This window comes from Pinus tabuliformis, chromosome 9 (assembly GCF_031772625.1).
Source record: "Pinus tabuliformis cultivar Carrire ecotype Pingquan chromosome 9, CPIR1, whole genome shotgun sequence".
Lineage (NCBI taxonomy): Eukaryota > Viridiplantae > Streptophyta > Pinopsida > Pinales > Pinaceae > Pinus > Pinus tabuliformis.
This window is the reverse complement of record NC_142307.1, coordinates 697,969,707-697,984,361: the sequence shown is the minus strand read 5'-3', so window position 1 is coordinate 697,984,361 and position 14,655 is coordinate 697,969,707. Positions and strand designations below refer to the sequence as shown.

The 14,655-nt window shown below is 36.7% G+C and overlaps 1 protein-coding gene across 1 annotated transcript; it reads left to right on the top strand.

Moving 5' to 3' along the window:
- The first annotated feature begins 12,032 nt into the window (after positions 1-12,032).
- On the top strand, positions 12,033-13,989 carry LOC149150570 (elicitor-responsive protein 3-like). The gene is made up of 5 exons (XM_089439270.1): positions 12,033-12,331; positions 12,681-12,746; positions 12,879-13,005; positions 13,129-13,246; positions 13,811-13,989. The coding sequence occupies exons 1-5, from the start codon at positions 12,265-12,267 to the stop codon at positions 13,883-13,885; spliced, it is 453 nt and encodes a 150-aa protein (XP_089295396.1). The 5' UTR covers positions 12,033-12,264; the 3' UTR covers positions 13,886-13,989.
- The last annotated feature ends 666 nt before the right edge of the window (positions 13,990-14,655 follow it).

Genomic DNA, 14,655 nt, shown 5'->3' with positions numbered 1-14,655 from the left:
TCACAACTGTAACAAAGCCCTTTTGCTCTTTTTTCTTCCAATTGTTGTGGTGTCAACCTTATAGGTTGTGGAAGACTAGGGGCAACAACACTTCCGTCTTTATAGTTGTGAGTGGTATGCTTCCTGGTTGCCATAATTTTGCTTTCCATTTTTCTTGCTAACCTGAATGCCTTCTCTAATGAATCAGGTTCCCAAAGGCGAACATCATGTTGGATATTATCCTTTAAAGACCCTATGAACACATCAATCCTATGCTCCTCTGGAATATCTTTTACCCTTATGTTCAATTTTTGGAACTCCTCAATGTGCTCCATTATTGAACCCTTTTGTTTGAGACTTATCAATTGGCTAAAAAAAGTGTTGCTTTTTGTATCCTCATAATGTGCTATCAATTCTTCCGTAAAAATTGCCCAAGTGATAAATTGTTTACGAGAGCAAAGCCATTGATACCATACAAACTGATTTGGTTCCAAATATACAGTTGCCATACGTACCTTTTGTGTGTTTTGCACATTATTGAGATCGAAGAATTGCTCCATCTGTAATATCCATGTGGCGGGATCCTTGCCATCAAACTTCCTCATATCGATTTTTGGAATATGGTGATTCTTCGATCCAACATTAGATCTATGGAATCATGATTAACATTTCTTTTGTTCTCATCATGAGTTTCCTTTACTACCTTTTCACCATTAGTGACCCTTTCTTGTAGCAACTTCTTCAATTCTTCCATGTCTGTCTTCATATCTATCTTCAAATCTGCCATGTCTCTCTTCATGTCTGTCTTCGAATCATCCATCTTAGCTTCCATGCCCTTTATCTTAGATTCCACGCCATTTATCTTAGATTCCACGCCACTTATCTTAGCTTCTGTTAGCTTTTGTGAGCGTGACATTTGTTGCACTTGTTCTTGTAATTTTGATATATCATGTAGCATTTCTTCCTCTTCTTCATGAGTCATGCTAGAGCTTTCAGGTTCCTTACTAGGTGTTTGCATTTTCTTTCCTCGGGGCATCAGTTACCGATAATAATGCTTTACTATGCCCTTTGAATTCCGTTAAAACAAGCTTACACAAAAATTAAAAAAAAAAAACTACACACCTTTTTTCACTTTATAGAAGCCTGATATTGAATCTGATGTATCTCTGTAATTTTGGATCATCCAGTTCTGAAATTTCTACCTGTAGTAGCCTTTTGTGTCCTCTTTCCAATGCCACAAGTCTGAGCCAAATTGGATTCTCCAAGGAAGAGTTATGTGAAATCTCCCACAGTGACTTGCTTTTAGACTGGTTCAGTAGAGCGAACTTGTACGACGTGCCACGAGTCACTGTTTCAACCTTTGAATCTAAAACACACATACAAGAAACTACAGTCCGTCCTCTTTCTGTACCTTTTTACGAAATTTCAATCCGATCCTCAGAGAGAGAGTTATGACGATTTTCCCCAGGTCACCTGTTTTGAATGTAATTCAGGAGTCTGCAAAAAGACCAACTTCCTCAGATCATATCTCCGAAAATATCGCGCGAAAAGCTCTGAAATTTGGACCCAAGGTTCAGCACCAATTCTTCTCAAATGGGTTTTTTTTGTGACTTCTGAAACGTCACAGAAAAAAAGTTATAGCGAAAATGCCACGATGACCTGTTTGGAGCAGCGAAACCCTAGAATCCAAAGCTCTGATACCAAATGTTATGAAACCAGCTCAAGAAAAGATAGAAAAGAAAGATCAACGCCTTAGAATTCAGCCTCTTCGAGGGGGCAACCTCCTTTACATTACATAAATGAACAATTCTTGGATGATACAAATGACAAAACCTCCTTTCTATATATAGGAGTCTAAGGAGTCACAATATAATCCAGCCGACCTAACAATAATAATATAAAGCCACAAAAATAACAATAGAGGGATTCTATGGGGCACAGAAATAACAATATGGGGGTAATAGGGGCACAACAATATAAATAAGGGGTATAACTACAATAGTAATGGGGTAATCACTAGTATTATAGGGACCCAACAGTCCAACCCTAACCCCCTTATTTATGTAATAGGATCGAGTCATAGTTATATTTAAGTAAAGAGTCAATAAAGCCCATATTAATAATTGTAAGTGGTTGACCCACATTTAAAGAAGGGACCACAATTAGTTGCAAATGGGCCATGGTATTAGATAGATGGTATTAATAAGAACCATGGTATTGACCCATGGTGTTGCATGTATGAAACCTATATAAAGGATAGAGACTCCCCTCGAGGAGCATCGTGTCTTATTTTGTAATTGAGCCCAGCTCTATTAAAGGTTGCCCCCTCGAAGAGGCAAGTGAACATTACTTTCCTTTCTGAATAATAAAATACTTGCTGTTATTTCTTATTGTTTTGTGTTCTGGGTATATTTCTCGCATATTTGGTATTCTGGTATCTTCTTGTAGGTCAAAAGCATAACAACAGCTTGAATTACATAGCATGGAGGCAGTATTAGAGGACAATGATTTGAAGGACTTCATTGATCAAGAAGTCCCCAAGCTAGCAGCAGCTAATGCCCAAGAATTGGCGAAATGGAAGAAATGTGTGACGAGAGCGAGGAGGATTCTTCTGGAGGGAGTTCGAGACCATATTGTCTCGAGTCTCCATGGGAAGGAGACTCTATTTTCAATGTGGAAGACAATGAAGGATCTATATCAGAACAACAACGACTAGAGGAAGCTGGCGCTGAATTACAAGCTTTGGAAAATCAAGTGTGAAAAGGGAAACACGATCCCTACATATTTGAACAAGCTCACCACCTGCAGAGATGAGCTTGGAAGTGTAGGAATCACAACAACTGATGATGATATGGTGAGTCTTGCTCTCCTCAGTCTTCCTAAGAGCTGGCATAGCTACCAGGACTCAGTGAACGGAAGAGAGAAACTGCTAGATTGGGAACGACTATGGTTGGATCTGATGGAGCACCAGAGATGGTTCTTCATCTAAGGAGGATGAAGAAAATTTCGCCTTAGCGAGTAAGGCAAGGAAAGGGATGGAGAAGGATTCTCATCCCAAGTCGAGTTCTTCTCATGGAGGGAAGAAGATTGAAAAATCTGAAGTGAGATGCTTTAATTTTCATGAGGTGGGCCATTATGCAACTAATTTTCCATTGAAGAAATCCAAAAAGGGATCCTCAGAAGGATCTAAAGGTGAGGTATTGGCCTCTTAGTTCGAATTGGATTTTACCCTCATCGCATGCATGTTTTCATCAATGATGGGTTGTGGTTGGTTTCTTGATAGTGGAGCCTCATTCCACATGACTGGCGATAAGAGTTCGTTCAGTTCCTTGGAGGAGAAAGACCTCCAAATGTGCATAGAGATGGGTAATGATGAAAAGTATAGTGTTTGAGGAGTGGGCACAATTGCTTTTCAAAGGGAGCATGGAGCTCGCATCACCTTGACAGATGTGAAGTATGTGCCAGGATTGAAGAAGAACTTGGTATCGATCGCGATGTTGGAGGACAAAGGCTATGATGTAGTCTTTAGTAAGGGAAAGGTTTTCCTTAGACACATCATCACGAGGCAAGTGAAGCAGATCGGTTCATGAGTCAAGAACCTGTATGCTCTTGAGGTTCAAGATGCATGTAAAGACTTGAGGGGAAAGGAAAATGTTGGAGACTTGGTGGTTGAGAGGGAGAGTACATTACCTCTCAACATGAGGCGCCAGAAGAAGTCTTAGATAATTGTGGAGGAGCCACAATTGGTGAAGCAGCTTCAGGAGGTTGTGGAGTAGCCACAACTGGAGAAGCTAAGAGGAGACCGAGTGGAGGCATCCACTCATGCAGAGACCTCCAGTACGGGAAATTTCGAGCTAAGTGGGCGGAGGGATCACATGCATCCATACCTCTAGGTGTGAGGTGGGGCGATGTGAAGTGATAATCCCAAGAAGGCTGAAATAGGGGCAGGATCCTTGAGGTACCCAGCCTCTTTGATTAGACCTTGCTATGGGAGCCCCGATGAGGAGTAGCAGGACTGGCTAAGTGGGTAGAGACAAATGCAGATGGAGCAGCAAAGGAAGTTTCAACATCAGAGGGTGTTTCTAGCCCAATAGGGAGGTCAGTTTGGAGATCAGTTACTTACTTCTCAGTAACTGAGTTGTAGTGCAGTAGTGGGCAGCACGATGCAACATGATGAGAGGAGGTGCAGTGCTGGGAGATAGGACCAGCAGCAACACATATGCAACAAGAGGAATCAGTGTGATTGATGCAGTCAGAGATCAAAGTGACAAAGGCTAGAGCAGTCAGATACTGAAGGGCACAAAGGTGCAGAGTTTTTAGTCGAAAAAGGCAATAGTAGTTAGAGACTTTGATGACAAAGGCATCATTCTGATTCAGGTTGGATATTTTTTGTTTCTAGAGTTGTTGGAGCAACAACACTAGGGAGAAGTGTTGCATGCAGAACATTCCAAAGGTTCAGGATCGGGTTCTAGTTGAATGCCTTTCTTGTTGAGAGGGAGTGTTGAAAATAGCAACAAAAAATGCTAAAAATAGAAATGCTATAAATAGCATTTCAGGTACCAGTATTGAAAATAGCAACAAGGAATGATAAAATAGAAATGCTAAAAATAACATTGTTATAAATAGCATTTCAGGATATATTCCAATTTTAATTAGTCCATGAATTAAAATTGAGAATTAAAATTCGAATTTAGTCTCACTAGTTGTTTGAAAAATAATTAATTAATTCATCTTGAGTTCATTAGTTGGAGAAAATCAAACATGAAGTCTTTGTGAAGACATGCAACAATTATCCATTTGATTGTGGAAGTTATCCCTTAATTAAGGAGATAAGGATGAGTTGTATTTGAGTTGTAATTAATTAGCTCAGTTAACTAAGTTAAGTCTAGTTAAATTAGTTCCAAATAATTTGTGGAACTAATTGTGAGTTCAGTCAATTAATGCATGCATGCATGCAACTAGTTTTCTCCAGATAACTGAATATTCTCTCATAAATAACTCATGCATGTCAGTTCAGAGAAAGACCCAGTTGAGATTAAAGGAAGGGACAGTGTACTATCATTTGGAAGAATTTTCCTATAAAGGAAACTCATCCATGCAGAAGGAATTCACTCCTTTAGGATTACACAGTTATTTCAGAGGTCTGAGTAGTGTGTGAGGGATTATTACACACAGGTGGCATCTTGAGGACCCAGGAGAAACTGCGTAAGGAAATAGGAGGCTTGGAGGACTGAAGGAAGGCATATGTGTTGTCTATTTTGTCTATGAGCAGCAGTGAGGGATTGTACTGAGAGCTGGATAGCTTGAGAGCTAAAGCTTTGTGTAATCCTAAGATATTTCCACTTGTATGATAATACAGATAGCAGGGTTTTTAGTTGAGGCTTTCCCCAAAGTATTCTTCTGTGTTTTATTTGTGATTGAATCTTCTTCTCTGTTATATGTGTTCTGTTTGATCTTGCTCAAAATAGATTAAGCTTTCATAAGTTTGATTGTATAAGTAGATTAAGTATTTTGCTTTAGTACATTGCATAATCAGTTTAATCTACGTGAAATTTCTACATTTTGATGATGTAACCCTATAATGTAATAGTATATATATGGTAAAATAATAAAAAGAAAAAAATTAGAATCAATCAGTTTTTATCCATATTAGTGTTATGGGTGAATTATTGTGATCTATAATTCGGTAGCAAAGGAGAGGCTTTGCAACTAAGTGCGCAAAAGCCTGTAGAAGAGTCTGCAGTTGAGTGCACAGACAACCTGCAACTTAGTGTGCAGGCCAAGAACTGGTTGTTGTTCAAAGATTCATTATATTAAGCAACAGTTCTTGTGGACGTAGCCCTACACTAGGGTGAACCATGTTAATTTAGTGTTTTATGTGTATATTTGCTTATTATCTGTTGTATATTAGCAGTTATTAGAGTTGCATTTTACTTTAGCACAATGATATTTTATGGTTTTATATGGCATGTTTAAGTGATTAATCTAATGCGGCGAAGTGATTTATAAATGCTAAGAATAAAATAACATAATAATACCACATGTCCTAGTCCCTCAAGGCTGCAGAAACCTAGTTCTGCATCCTCCCATAGTCACTTCAAGTGAGACTGTGATGTGCTTGCAGGTCGTTGCCAAAAGGGGCAATGATGAAGGGTTTTGTTGGTGCGTAGTATAAATTGAACCTAGGTCAGCCCAATCGAGCCAATACACCCTACTTATTTAATTTAATGCCATGATCTAATTCTCCGTCTTGTTCTAACAATGAACCAAATTGGATGGTTTGAAACATGTTAGAAAAACTTTGTCTAATGTGATTATCACTGAAAGATTTATTAACACATAATATATAGATCACAGAAGCATGAATTTAGTTAATATATAAATATTATTACATTGAATTTTCAAACCATTTAACGAATGCTTTACAAGCAAGATAAAAAATATATATATAAGAACTTTTTTTTCATATGGAAAGCTAGGTGGATAAAAAACTGAGGTATCATTTTAATGACAGAACATGTCAACACAATTGTGCAACACAACTACAGAGGATTTAGGTGAAATTTCGTCCCTTCCCTAATCTGCACCTGTAAATCCTCCTGGTGTTGTTTTTTTGATCCCCTTCTTTGGGCTCAGTGAATCAATAGAAGGACTTGAAATCGTGTGCCCTTCCAAATCAAAAGATCAAAATATGCCAAAGGGAACTTTGGAGGTATTGCCCGTTAGCGCCCAGGGGTTGGAGAACACTAATTTTATCTGTAATATTCTCGCCTTTTCTTTTTCTTTAAATTAGAAAAATATTGTGGAATTTTCTTTCTGAGAAATTTTGTTGAGAATCCATGGATGCTTCTTCTTCTTTTGTGTATGGCATCTTAGTAAATCGAACTGTGAAGTCTAGTCCGCCTCATAGGATTAAATTGGACAGTTTCTATGTCAAATACTCAAAAACATTTACATTGAGCTAACCCTAGATCTTCCCTCCCTTATGTTAAAATAATTATTCTATTATTCCAGATCTGGATCCAATCATTATATTTCTTATTGAATTTGAATTATTGGGCATTAATTTGCATGCCCGATTTGGCTGATAAATTAATCACGACTGCAGGTCAAATGGACCCTTAGTGCCTCGTAAAATGTCGAACTTGGCATCAAAAGAGTAGTGTAGCATCCAGTGAGTTACATAATTATGTTTGGCCCTTTCAGTCATATAATATTGTTATTAACACAAACAACGAGAAAAATTACATCAATATTAATTTGGTGAATCAACTATTAATTTTAGAGCGAAATATAGGTGAAAGAAAATATATTTTTGGTGAGAAAGAGTATGAAATTAATGATTTACATGTGACAGTTGAGGTTAATATCACTATTAGCACAAGAAATGAGAAAAATTACATCAATATTAATTTGGTGAATGAGCTATCAATTTTAGAGAGAAATATAGGCGAAAGAAAATATATTTTTTGTGAGAAAGAGTATGAAATTAATGATTTACATGTGAGAGTTGATCATTATGAATATATAACTCGATTCAGCGTGGTATCTATGTATAACAAAGAGGTTGACATAATTTGTTGTCTACCTTGGTTTAAAGAATTAGGTACATTCATGCTAAACATAGAGAGATTTTTTTTATGTTTCCCTTCTAGGACATGACCATGAACAAAATCGATAACACGCTCAATACAAGACCTTAAGGATATTCCGAAATTGATGTTCCAAGATATTCAATCAGAGAAGCAGAAGGAATGTGAAGAAGTCATATCTAATAAAACTGAAGAAAATGTAAAGCCAAAAAGCACAAATTAGAACAAGAAAAATGAAATTTTTTAGAAGAAACTCAACGACAATCTATCAAAACATAAAGAAGAAAATTTACATTTAAAGAACCTTAATTAAAAAATTATTAGAACAAGTCAAAAGTTTAAAAGACAAAGAGAAGGATACTAAGGACAAAGTCAACAATTCAGAAAACATCGAACTTTCACGTCTAAGGAATCCCAATTAAAACCTTCTTACACAATAAAGAAGCTTAAAAGTGACAAGAAGTTACTAAATGACAAGGTAGAACAACTTACTCAAGAAGAAGTACTGAAATCTAAAGTCGTAACAATCCAAGTCAAAGATAAAGGAACAAATACCGATACAATCAATATCATAACTCAAGAAGAGGATAAATTAGTTGAAGTGAATAGGTACTCAGAAGTTGCAGTCCAAATAACAAAAAATTCAAGTGAATATCTCGTAATTAATAAAGAAATTTATGAACATGAAAAGAATCAGATACCCCCAATAAAACAAGAAAACACCACAAACAAATTAGGGTGAGATCAAACCACAAGAATTCCTTATCGACATCCGAATCACAAGAGCATACAACTAAGTAAGTCCACATATTTGAACCATTCAGAATGAAAACAACATATTTATGTTCCAAGGAATACTGAAGTTTGCATAATCTAATCCTATGATAACAATTCATTACAAATTTCCAGTGATTGGAAGATTTCAAAAAAGATTGATCTAGGATGGTTAGATCCACTCTCGGTCTGACAATTTTGTTTATCACTCAAAATATCATATCTTCTTGTATCAACAAAGATGAAAGTTCTAAGACGAGAAGATATTCGAAACGAGAAAAGAGATCAAGTATTTTAGCAGTAAGCTTTGAGGACAAAGATTTTTTAAAATGAAGACAATGTTATATATATATATATATATATATATATATATATATATATATATATATATATATATTAATTAACTAGTAATTGGTTAATAAAAAGATATGTCCCTAAGAACATGATCTTTGGTGAATAAATATCACTTAGATATATAAGCAAACTTTCACCATCATTTGTAACTATCTCATTAACTTTTTTATATAATATTCAATATACAATTACTTGTCATACAATAAATATCTTTATCTTCAAAATATTAAAAATTATTATTTTTTTTTATCGTTAAAAGACTATCTAGACTATTATATTATATTTACATGTAAACTTTACAAACAGTGAGACAGGCTTTCCAGGGCCAGCAGTTGCACCTTGGATAGCTTAGCTTTGAAACAAAAAGCTCCCACGCAGGGGCAGCACCTACAGTACTTCCAAAATCACCTTCAAGACTGACAGAGTCCCTCCAAAATCTAATCGCTGCTGGAGGCCCAAAAGACGTGAGTAGCAGCGTGCTAAGGGGCCTCATTGCGCTTAACAGACCCATGACTGCCCACGCAGGGGCTTTCGACATAAACTGACTGAACCCAACAGTATTGAAAATTGACAATAGACCCGACAAACATAAACCAGACAGACATACGCATAAACTGCCAGCCAACAAACATAATGATATCCGGAACCGACATACCCGCAGAAGCTTTAATCCTGGATTCGGGCTGAGAGAGGAGGACGTGTGTTGAGTCGGGCTTCAGAGTCCTGGTCCTCGCAGAGACTTTTGTCTTCCACAACGTAGCACCACCCCCGTCCCTCAGGGACTCCTTCCCACATCGCCTTCCATTTGTCCTCAGCAATGCCCTGAGGTGCCGGCCCCATTGGATTTGAGGTGCCTTGCACAATCTCCTTCCCCGAATTGCCTGCCTCAATCGGGGGCAACACAGCAGGGCTATCCTTACCAGAACCTCCTGGAGGCTTCTCCAACGTGTCCTCACCAGAGCCTCCTGGAGGCTTCTCCGACGTACCCAGAGGATTTTCAGCTCCATTTCCTTCAGGGATTTTGGTAAAAAGAACTGAAATGTGGGCATTGACTCCTGCATTGTCCACTGAGCTGCCCAGAGTGAACACCACGGAGCCGAATGCCGGAAGCATTGGCCCTCCCTCGCTAGAGCTACCGACCTCCAAGAATTGCCCGACTGGGAGTTGTGTGGCTCTTGCCCGCCTATGACAGTAGCAGCAACAACAATGGTGGTGTTCATCTGCTGCAGGGGTTCGAGAGGAAGATCCTCTCCATGGTCCCCGTCTGCTAGGCTGTCGCTCCCGTAATTTGACCATGTCTTCTTCGCTGCCACCCTCGAATACCTGAGAGAATAGGTGAGAATAGGCACTGTGCAGATTTCGCCCCAATCCCCACACTGGTGAGACGATTTCTGAGCGCCTTCCTCCTGCGCGAGAGTTAACCCTTCTCGCTTCCAATTGTTCCAGTAATCTCTCGAATTGCCCCCCCTTCCTACAGCCGCAGCTTGAATTGCAGCAGCAAGCGGCTTCAACCTCCACCGACTCGCAGTTTCTCTGCTCTCGCACCCCTCGAACCTCGACATGCCAATGAACCCACATCGTCGCGCCGGTTCGATGATATTGTATTCCATTCCTTCGCTGCAGGCGAGCATTAACTGCATTCTGCGCCACCATTGAAAACCTCTGTCTAACAATGAATGCCCATCGCTTCGATGCTGGGCCATTACACCTTGACGGCGGTTTATCCTGGAGTATTAAGGTTGACACGGGGCGGCACATGCTGGGCATGTGGCTCGCCCCCCCTTGACATGTCATCACCCGCATCCAGGGATATTAAAAATTATTATTACATATAACAACCTTATTCATTACAATCCATATAACAAAATATAATATTTTATTTCTTAAAAAAAATCAAGCTTTCACTCCATCTCTCTAACTACATAGATATATCTATGTTATATATTAAACAAATTACCACTAGTTTCATAAATCAACACTATCATATAAGCTACCAAAAATGGAATTGAAATAAATTTTACATTTTAAGAGTTGTGACTTATTCTAACAAATATTACTCTCCCCCAACAATGCATATAATAAACTTTATTGAGCTGTTGCCCGGTTGTCTAATGTCATTAATGATGGATATTAGGAGTTGTGGGGCCTTGAATTTGAAAAAGTCCTCTTTACCGTTTTGGGTAATGCCAATGCCATTAATAGTGGATATGAGTTGTGGGGCCTTTTATTTGAAAAGTCATCTTTCTCCAAGTTCTCTGTAATGTCATTAATAGCCGGCTTTTTTATTTGAAAAATTGTCTTGTCTTTGTGCTTTAGGGTGGGTATCATTTCATAAATCTTTTAATGGTAAGAGTTAATTTGATACTTTTTTCAACTTTTATCATTAAACTTTTTCCATGTTTTAATGTTCAAATTATAAAATATTCTCTTTTTCAGCTCGAAGTATGTGGAAATGAGTATTTATATTTAGAAAATTTCAATTTATCATGATATAATGACATTATCATTTTGATATTTCTCTTAAATGCAAATATTAAATATGATTAGTAAGGGGAATTCTTATAATTAACTATAAAAAAGATTGTGTAATTTTTTTTATAAAATTAACATCTAATTTCTAAAAAGAATTAATGGCAAACAAAATATTATTATCAATATAAAAACATTTTAATGATTTACTATTTTAATAAAATATATTAATTTTATAATAAAAAATCAATTATTATTAAATAATAATTGAATTTAAATTTTGAAGTTGTTTTTAGTGTGATTTTTTGGATTTTTTGTGCGGAGGAAAAATTTAAAGTGATATCTTGATTTGTGTTATTTAAACTAGTGTTTTCACTGTATATATGAATTCAGCACCTTGAAAACACTCTAGGGCACTTCTATTGTGCAGGGTTACCCATCAAATTTGTGATTTCCATAATTTTCAATAAATTCCTACCAGATTTTAAAGAAATTAAACCAATCAAATCTAAAAAACTTCCAAAAAAATCTCACTAAAAACAAGTCTTTAAACTTATATGATCTATATCATGGAAAAAAAAAAAACCTTTTAATAAAAAGCAGAGTTAAAAAAAAAAACTTTGTAAAAAATCTCAGTAAATACAATTAGTTAAACTTGCAGAATCTATATCACAAAAAGTAGAAAACAAAGCTTTTTAGTAAAAATGCATTACCAACAAATTACTAGGATTGTTCTCCACCGGTCTCCCCTGATCAGTCGTTGACTGACCGCGATGATATCGTAATATATAAGTTTTATTACACTGAATTTTCAAACAATTTAATGAATGCTTTACGCGTCATTTAAAAAAAATATGAACTGCTTTTTCATATGGAAGGCTAAGTGGACGAAAAACTGGGGTATCATTTTAATGACCAGAACGGGTCAGCGCAATTGCGCAACGCGGCTGCAGGGGATTTAGGTGAAAGTCCGTCTCTTCCCTAATCTGCACCTGTAAATCCTCCCGGTGTTGTTTTTGTGAACCCGTTCTTTGCGCTCAGTGGATCGATAGAAGTACTTGAAATTGTGAGCGCCCCCAAATCAGAAGATCGAAATATGCCGAAGGGAACGTTGGAGGTACTGCTGGTCAGCGCCCAGGGGCTGGAGAACACTGATTTTCTCTGTAATATCCTCGGCTTTTCTTTTTCTTTAAACTAGAAAACTACCGTGGAAGTTTCTTTCAGAGAAATTTCGTTGAGAATTAATGGATCCTTCTTCTTATATTTGTGTATGGCATCTCAGTAAACCAGATTCTGTAGCGTTGTCAACCTCACAGGATTAAATTGGACAGTTTCTAGGTCAAATACGCAAACATTTACATTGAGCTAACCCTAGATCTTCCCTCCCATATGTTAAAATAATTATGCTATTCAGCCGGATCTGGATCCAATCATTATTTTTCTAATTGAATTTGAATTATTGTGCATTAATCTGCATCCCCGATTTGGCTGATAAATTCATCGTGGCTGCAGGTCAAATGGACCCTTACTGCCTCATGAAATGCAGAACTCAGCAACAAAAGAGCAGCGTAGCATCCAGTCAGTTACATAATTCTGTGTCGCCTTTTCAGTTATACAATTCTGTTTCTGGCTTTTTGCTTTAAAGGATTTGGTTATAAACCCTGAATTCCCTTATATCGCTATTTCTTTAACACTGAGAAATTGTTACAGATGCAGGCAGGAATCCTGAGTGGAACGAGAAATTCGTGTTTAATGTATCGGAAGGGGTTTCTGATCTCGTCATCAGAATAATGGACAAGGATGCTTTCTCCGCCGATGACTTTGTTGGAGAAGCAAGGTAAGAGGAATAAAAGTTCAGAATGAATAAAACCCCTGGCTGGACTGAAAGTACAATATTGATGCTTCTTGTTAGAGTAATTGGCTTACAATTCTGAAATAATTTGTCTTTATTGGTGTGAAGTATTCCATTGGATGGAGTATTTGAGGCAGGGAGCCTGCCCCCTATTGCTTACAACGTGGTTCTGGCTGATTATACTTACTGTGGGCAGATCAAAGTGGGCCTCAACTTCATTCCCAAGGTCACATTCCAGTCCTCTTTTCAATGTCTTCCATTAATAATTTGCCTTTGGTAGTTTTGTATTTTTTGGTTGATCACAACCAAGATGGTCCTCTGAGACCAAAGGTTTTAAGGAATTTTATTTGGGCTTTAGAATTAAATGTTCCGCCACATGTTTTTTTTATCAAATTCCAAAATATTCTGAAAATTTACAAAATCAAATCCCAAAATATTCCAAAATTTATAATAGAAACAAATTCAGAAATATACTTCATCAATTTTCCTTGAATAACTATTTTTTCTTCTTTCCAAAAGATAAATTACCAGCACACTTTAACTAAGTCCCTTTACTTCATCAATTTTTTTTCGAATAACCATTTTCTTTTTCTTCCGAAAGATAGATTTCCAGCCCACTTTAACTAAATCCCTTTGACTGTTGTCTCTGGTTTTTTACTATTGTAACTAAATCCCTTTGACTATTTTCTCTGGTTTTAATTTTAAGCTTATTCACATCAATAGACATGCTGACAGAGCCACAGCGAAATCTTAAAATTGAGAAATCTGTTTGTTGGTATTGTGTTAACAGACTGAAGAAGAGCTTGGCGGCCCTTGCGAAGAAGAGGAGGATGATCTGGGTGGCTGGAAAGAAGGATACCTGTAACTAATCCCAAAATTTTGATGGAAACTTCTTCAGGATTTTCTAGAACATTTATTTGTTAATTGGATTGGTTATATTTACTGTAAAGAATTTCAATCAGGTTCCTTGAATTAGCATGTTGATATTTGTACAAACTTGGAAGAGTATTGGAATTATCGTGAAATGTTTGTCTAAGATCAAATGAGTGTTACGCTGAAGAAAACTTCTGGCAGTGGGGGTTTATTGCTGGGAGTTTACAATAACTGATTCCAGAATATATATAAAAAATAAGATTATGGGGGGTTTTGTTGCTGGGAGTTTACAGAAAATATATATATATATATATATATATATATATGTATGGACTTTTCCAATTCGGACTGAAGTGATTGAATAAAATAACTGATAAGATTATGGGGGGTTTTGTTGCTGGGAGTTTACAGAATATATATATATATGTGGACTTTTCCCAATTCTGACTGAAGTGATTGAATAAAGTGTGGAAGTTGAGTTGAGTACTGGTTGATATTACAAAAAAGGGCGGAATAATATCCCAATCTAGTTGAAACCAATAATGATTTTTTTTATTTTCTTATTTTTTATTTTATTTATATGTTTTACATATTACTCAGAGTGGAAGTGGAATTGAGTACCGAGAGTAATGGTGGAAGTTGAATTGAGTACTCATTGATATTACCAAAATAATGGGCGAAATAATATTCCAATATGGTTGAGACCAATAATGATTTTTCCTTTTTAAGATTTTTTATTATTTATTTTATTTTATTTATATG

Coding starts and splice junctions, on each gene's coding strand:
- LOC149150570 (XM_089439270.1), top strand. CDS start 12,265: ATGCCGAAGGGAACGTTGGAGGTACTGCTGGTCAGCGCCCAGGGGCTG. Junction 12,332..12,680: donor GGAGAACACTGATTTTCTCT/GTAATATCCTCG, acceptor TCGTGGCTGCAG/GTCAAATGGACCCTTACTGC. Junction 13,006..13,128: donor GACTTTGTTGGAGAAGCAAG/GTAAGAGGAATA, acceptor ATTGGTGTGAAG/TATTCCATTGGATGGAGTAT.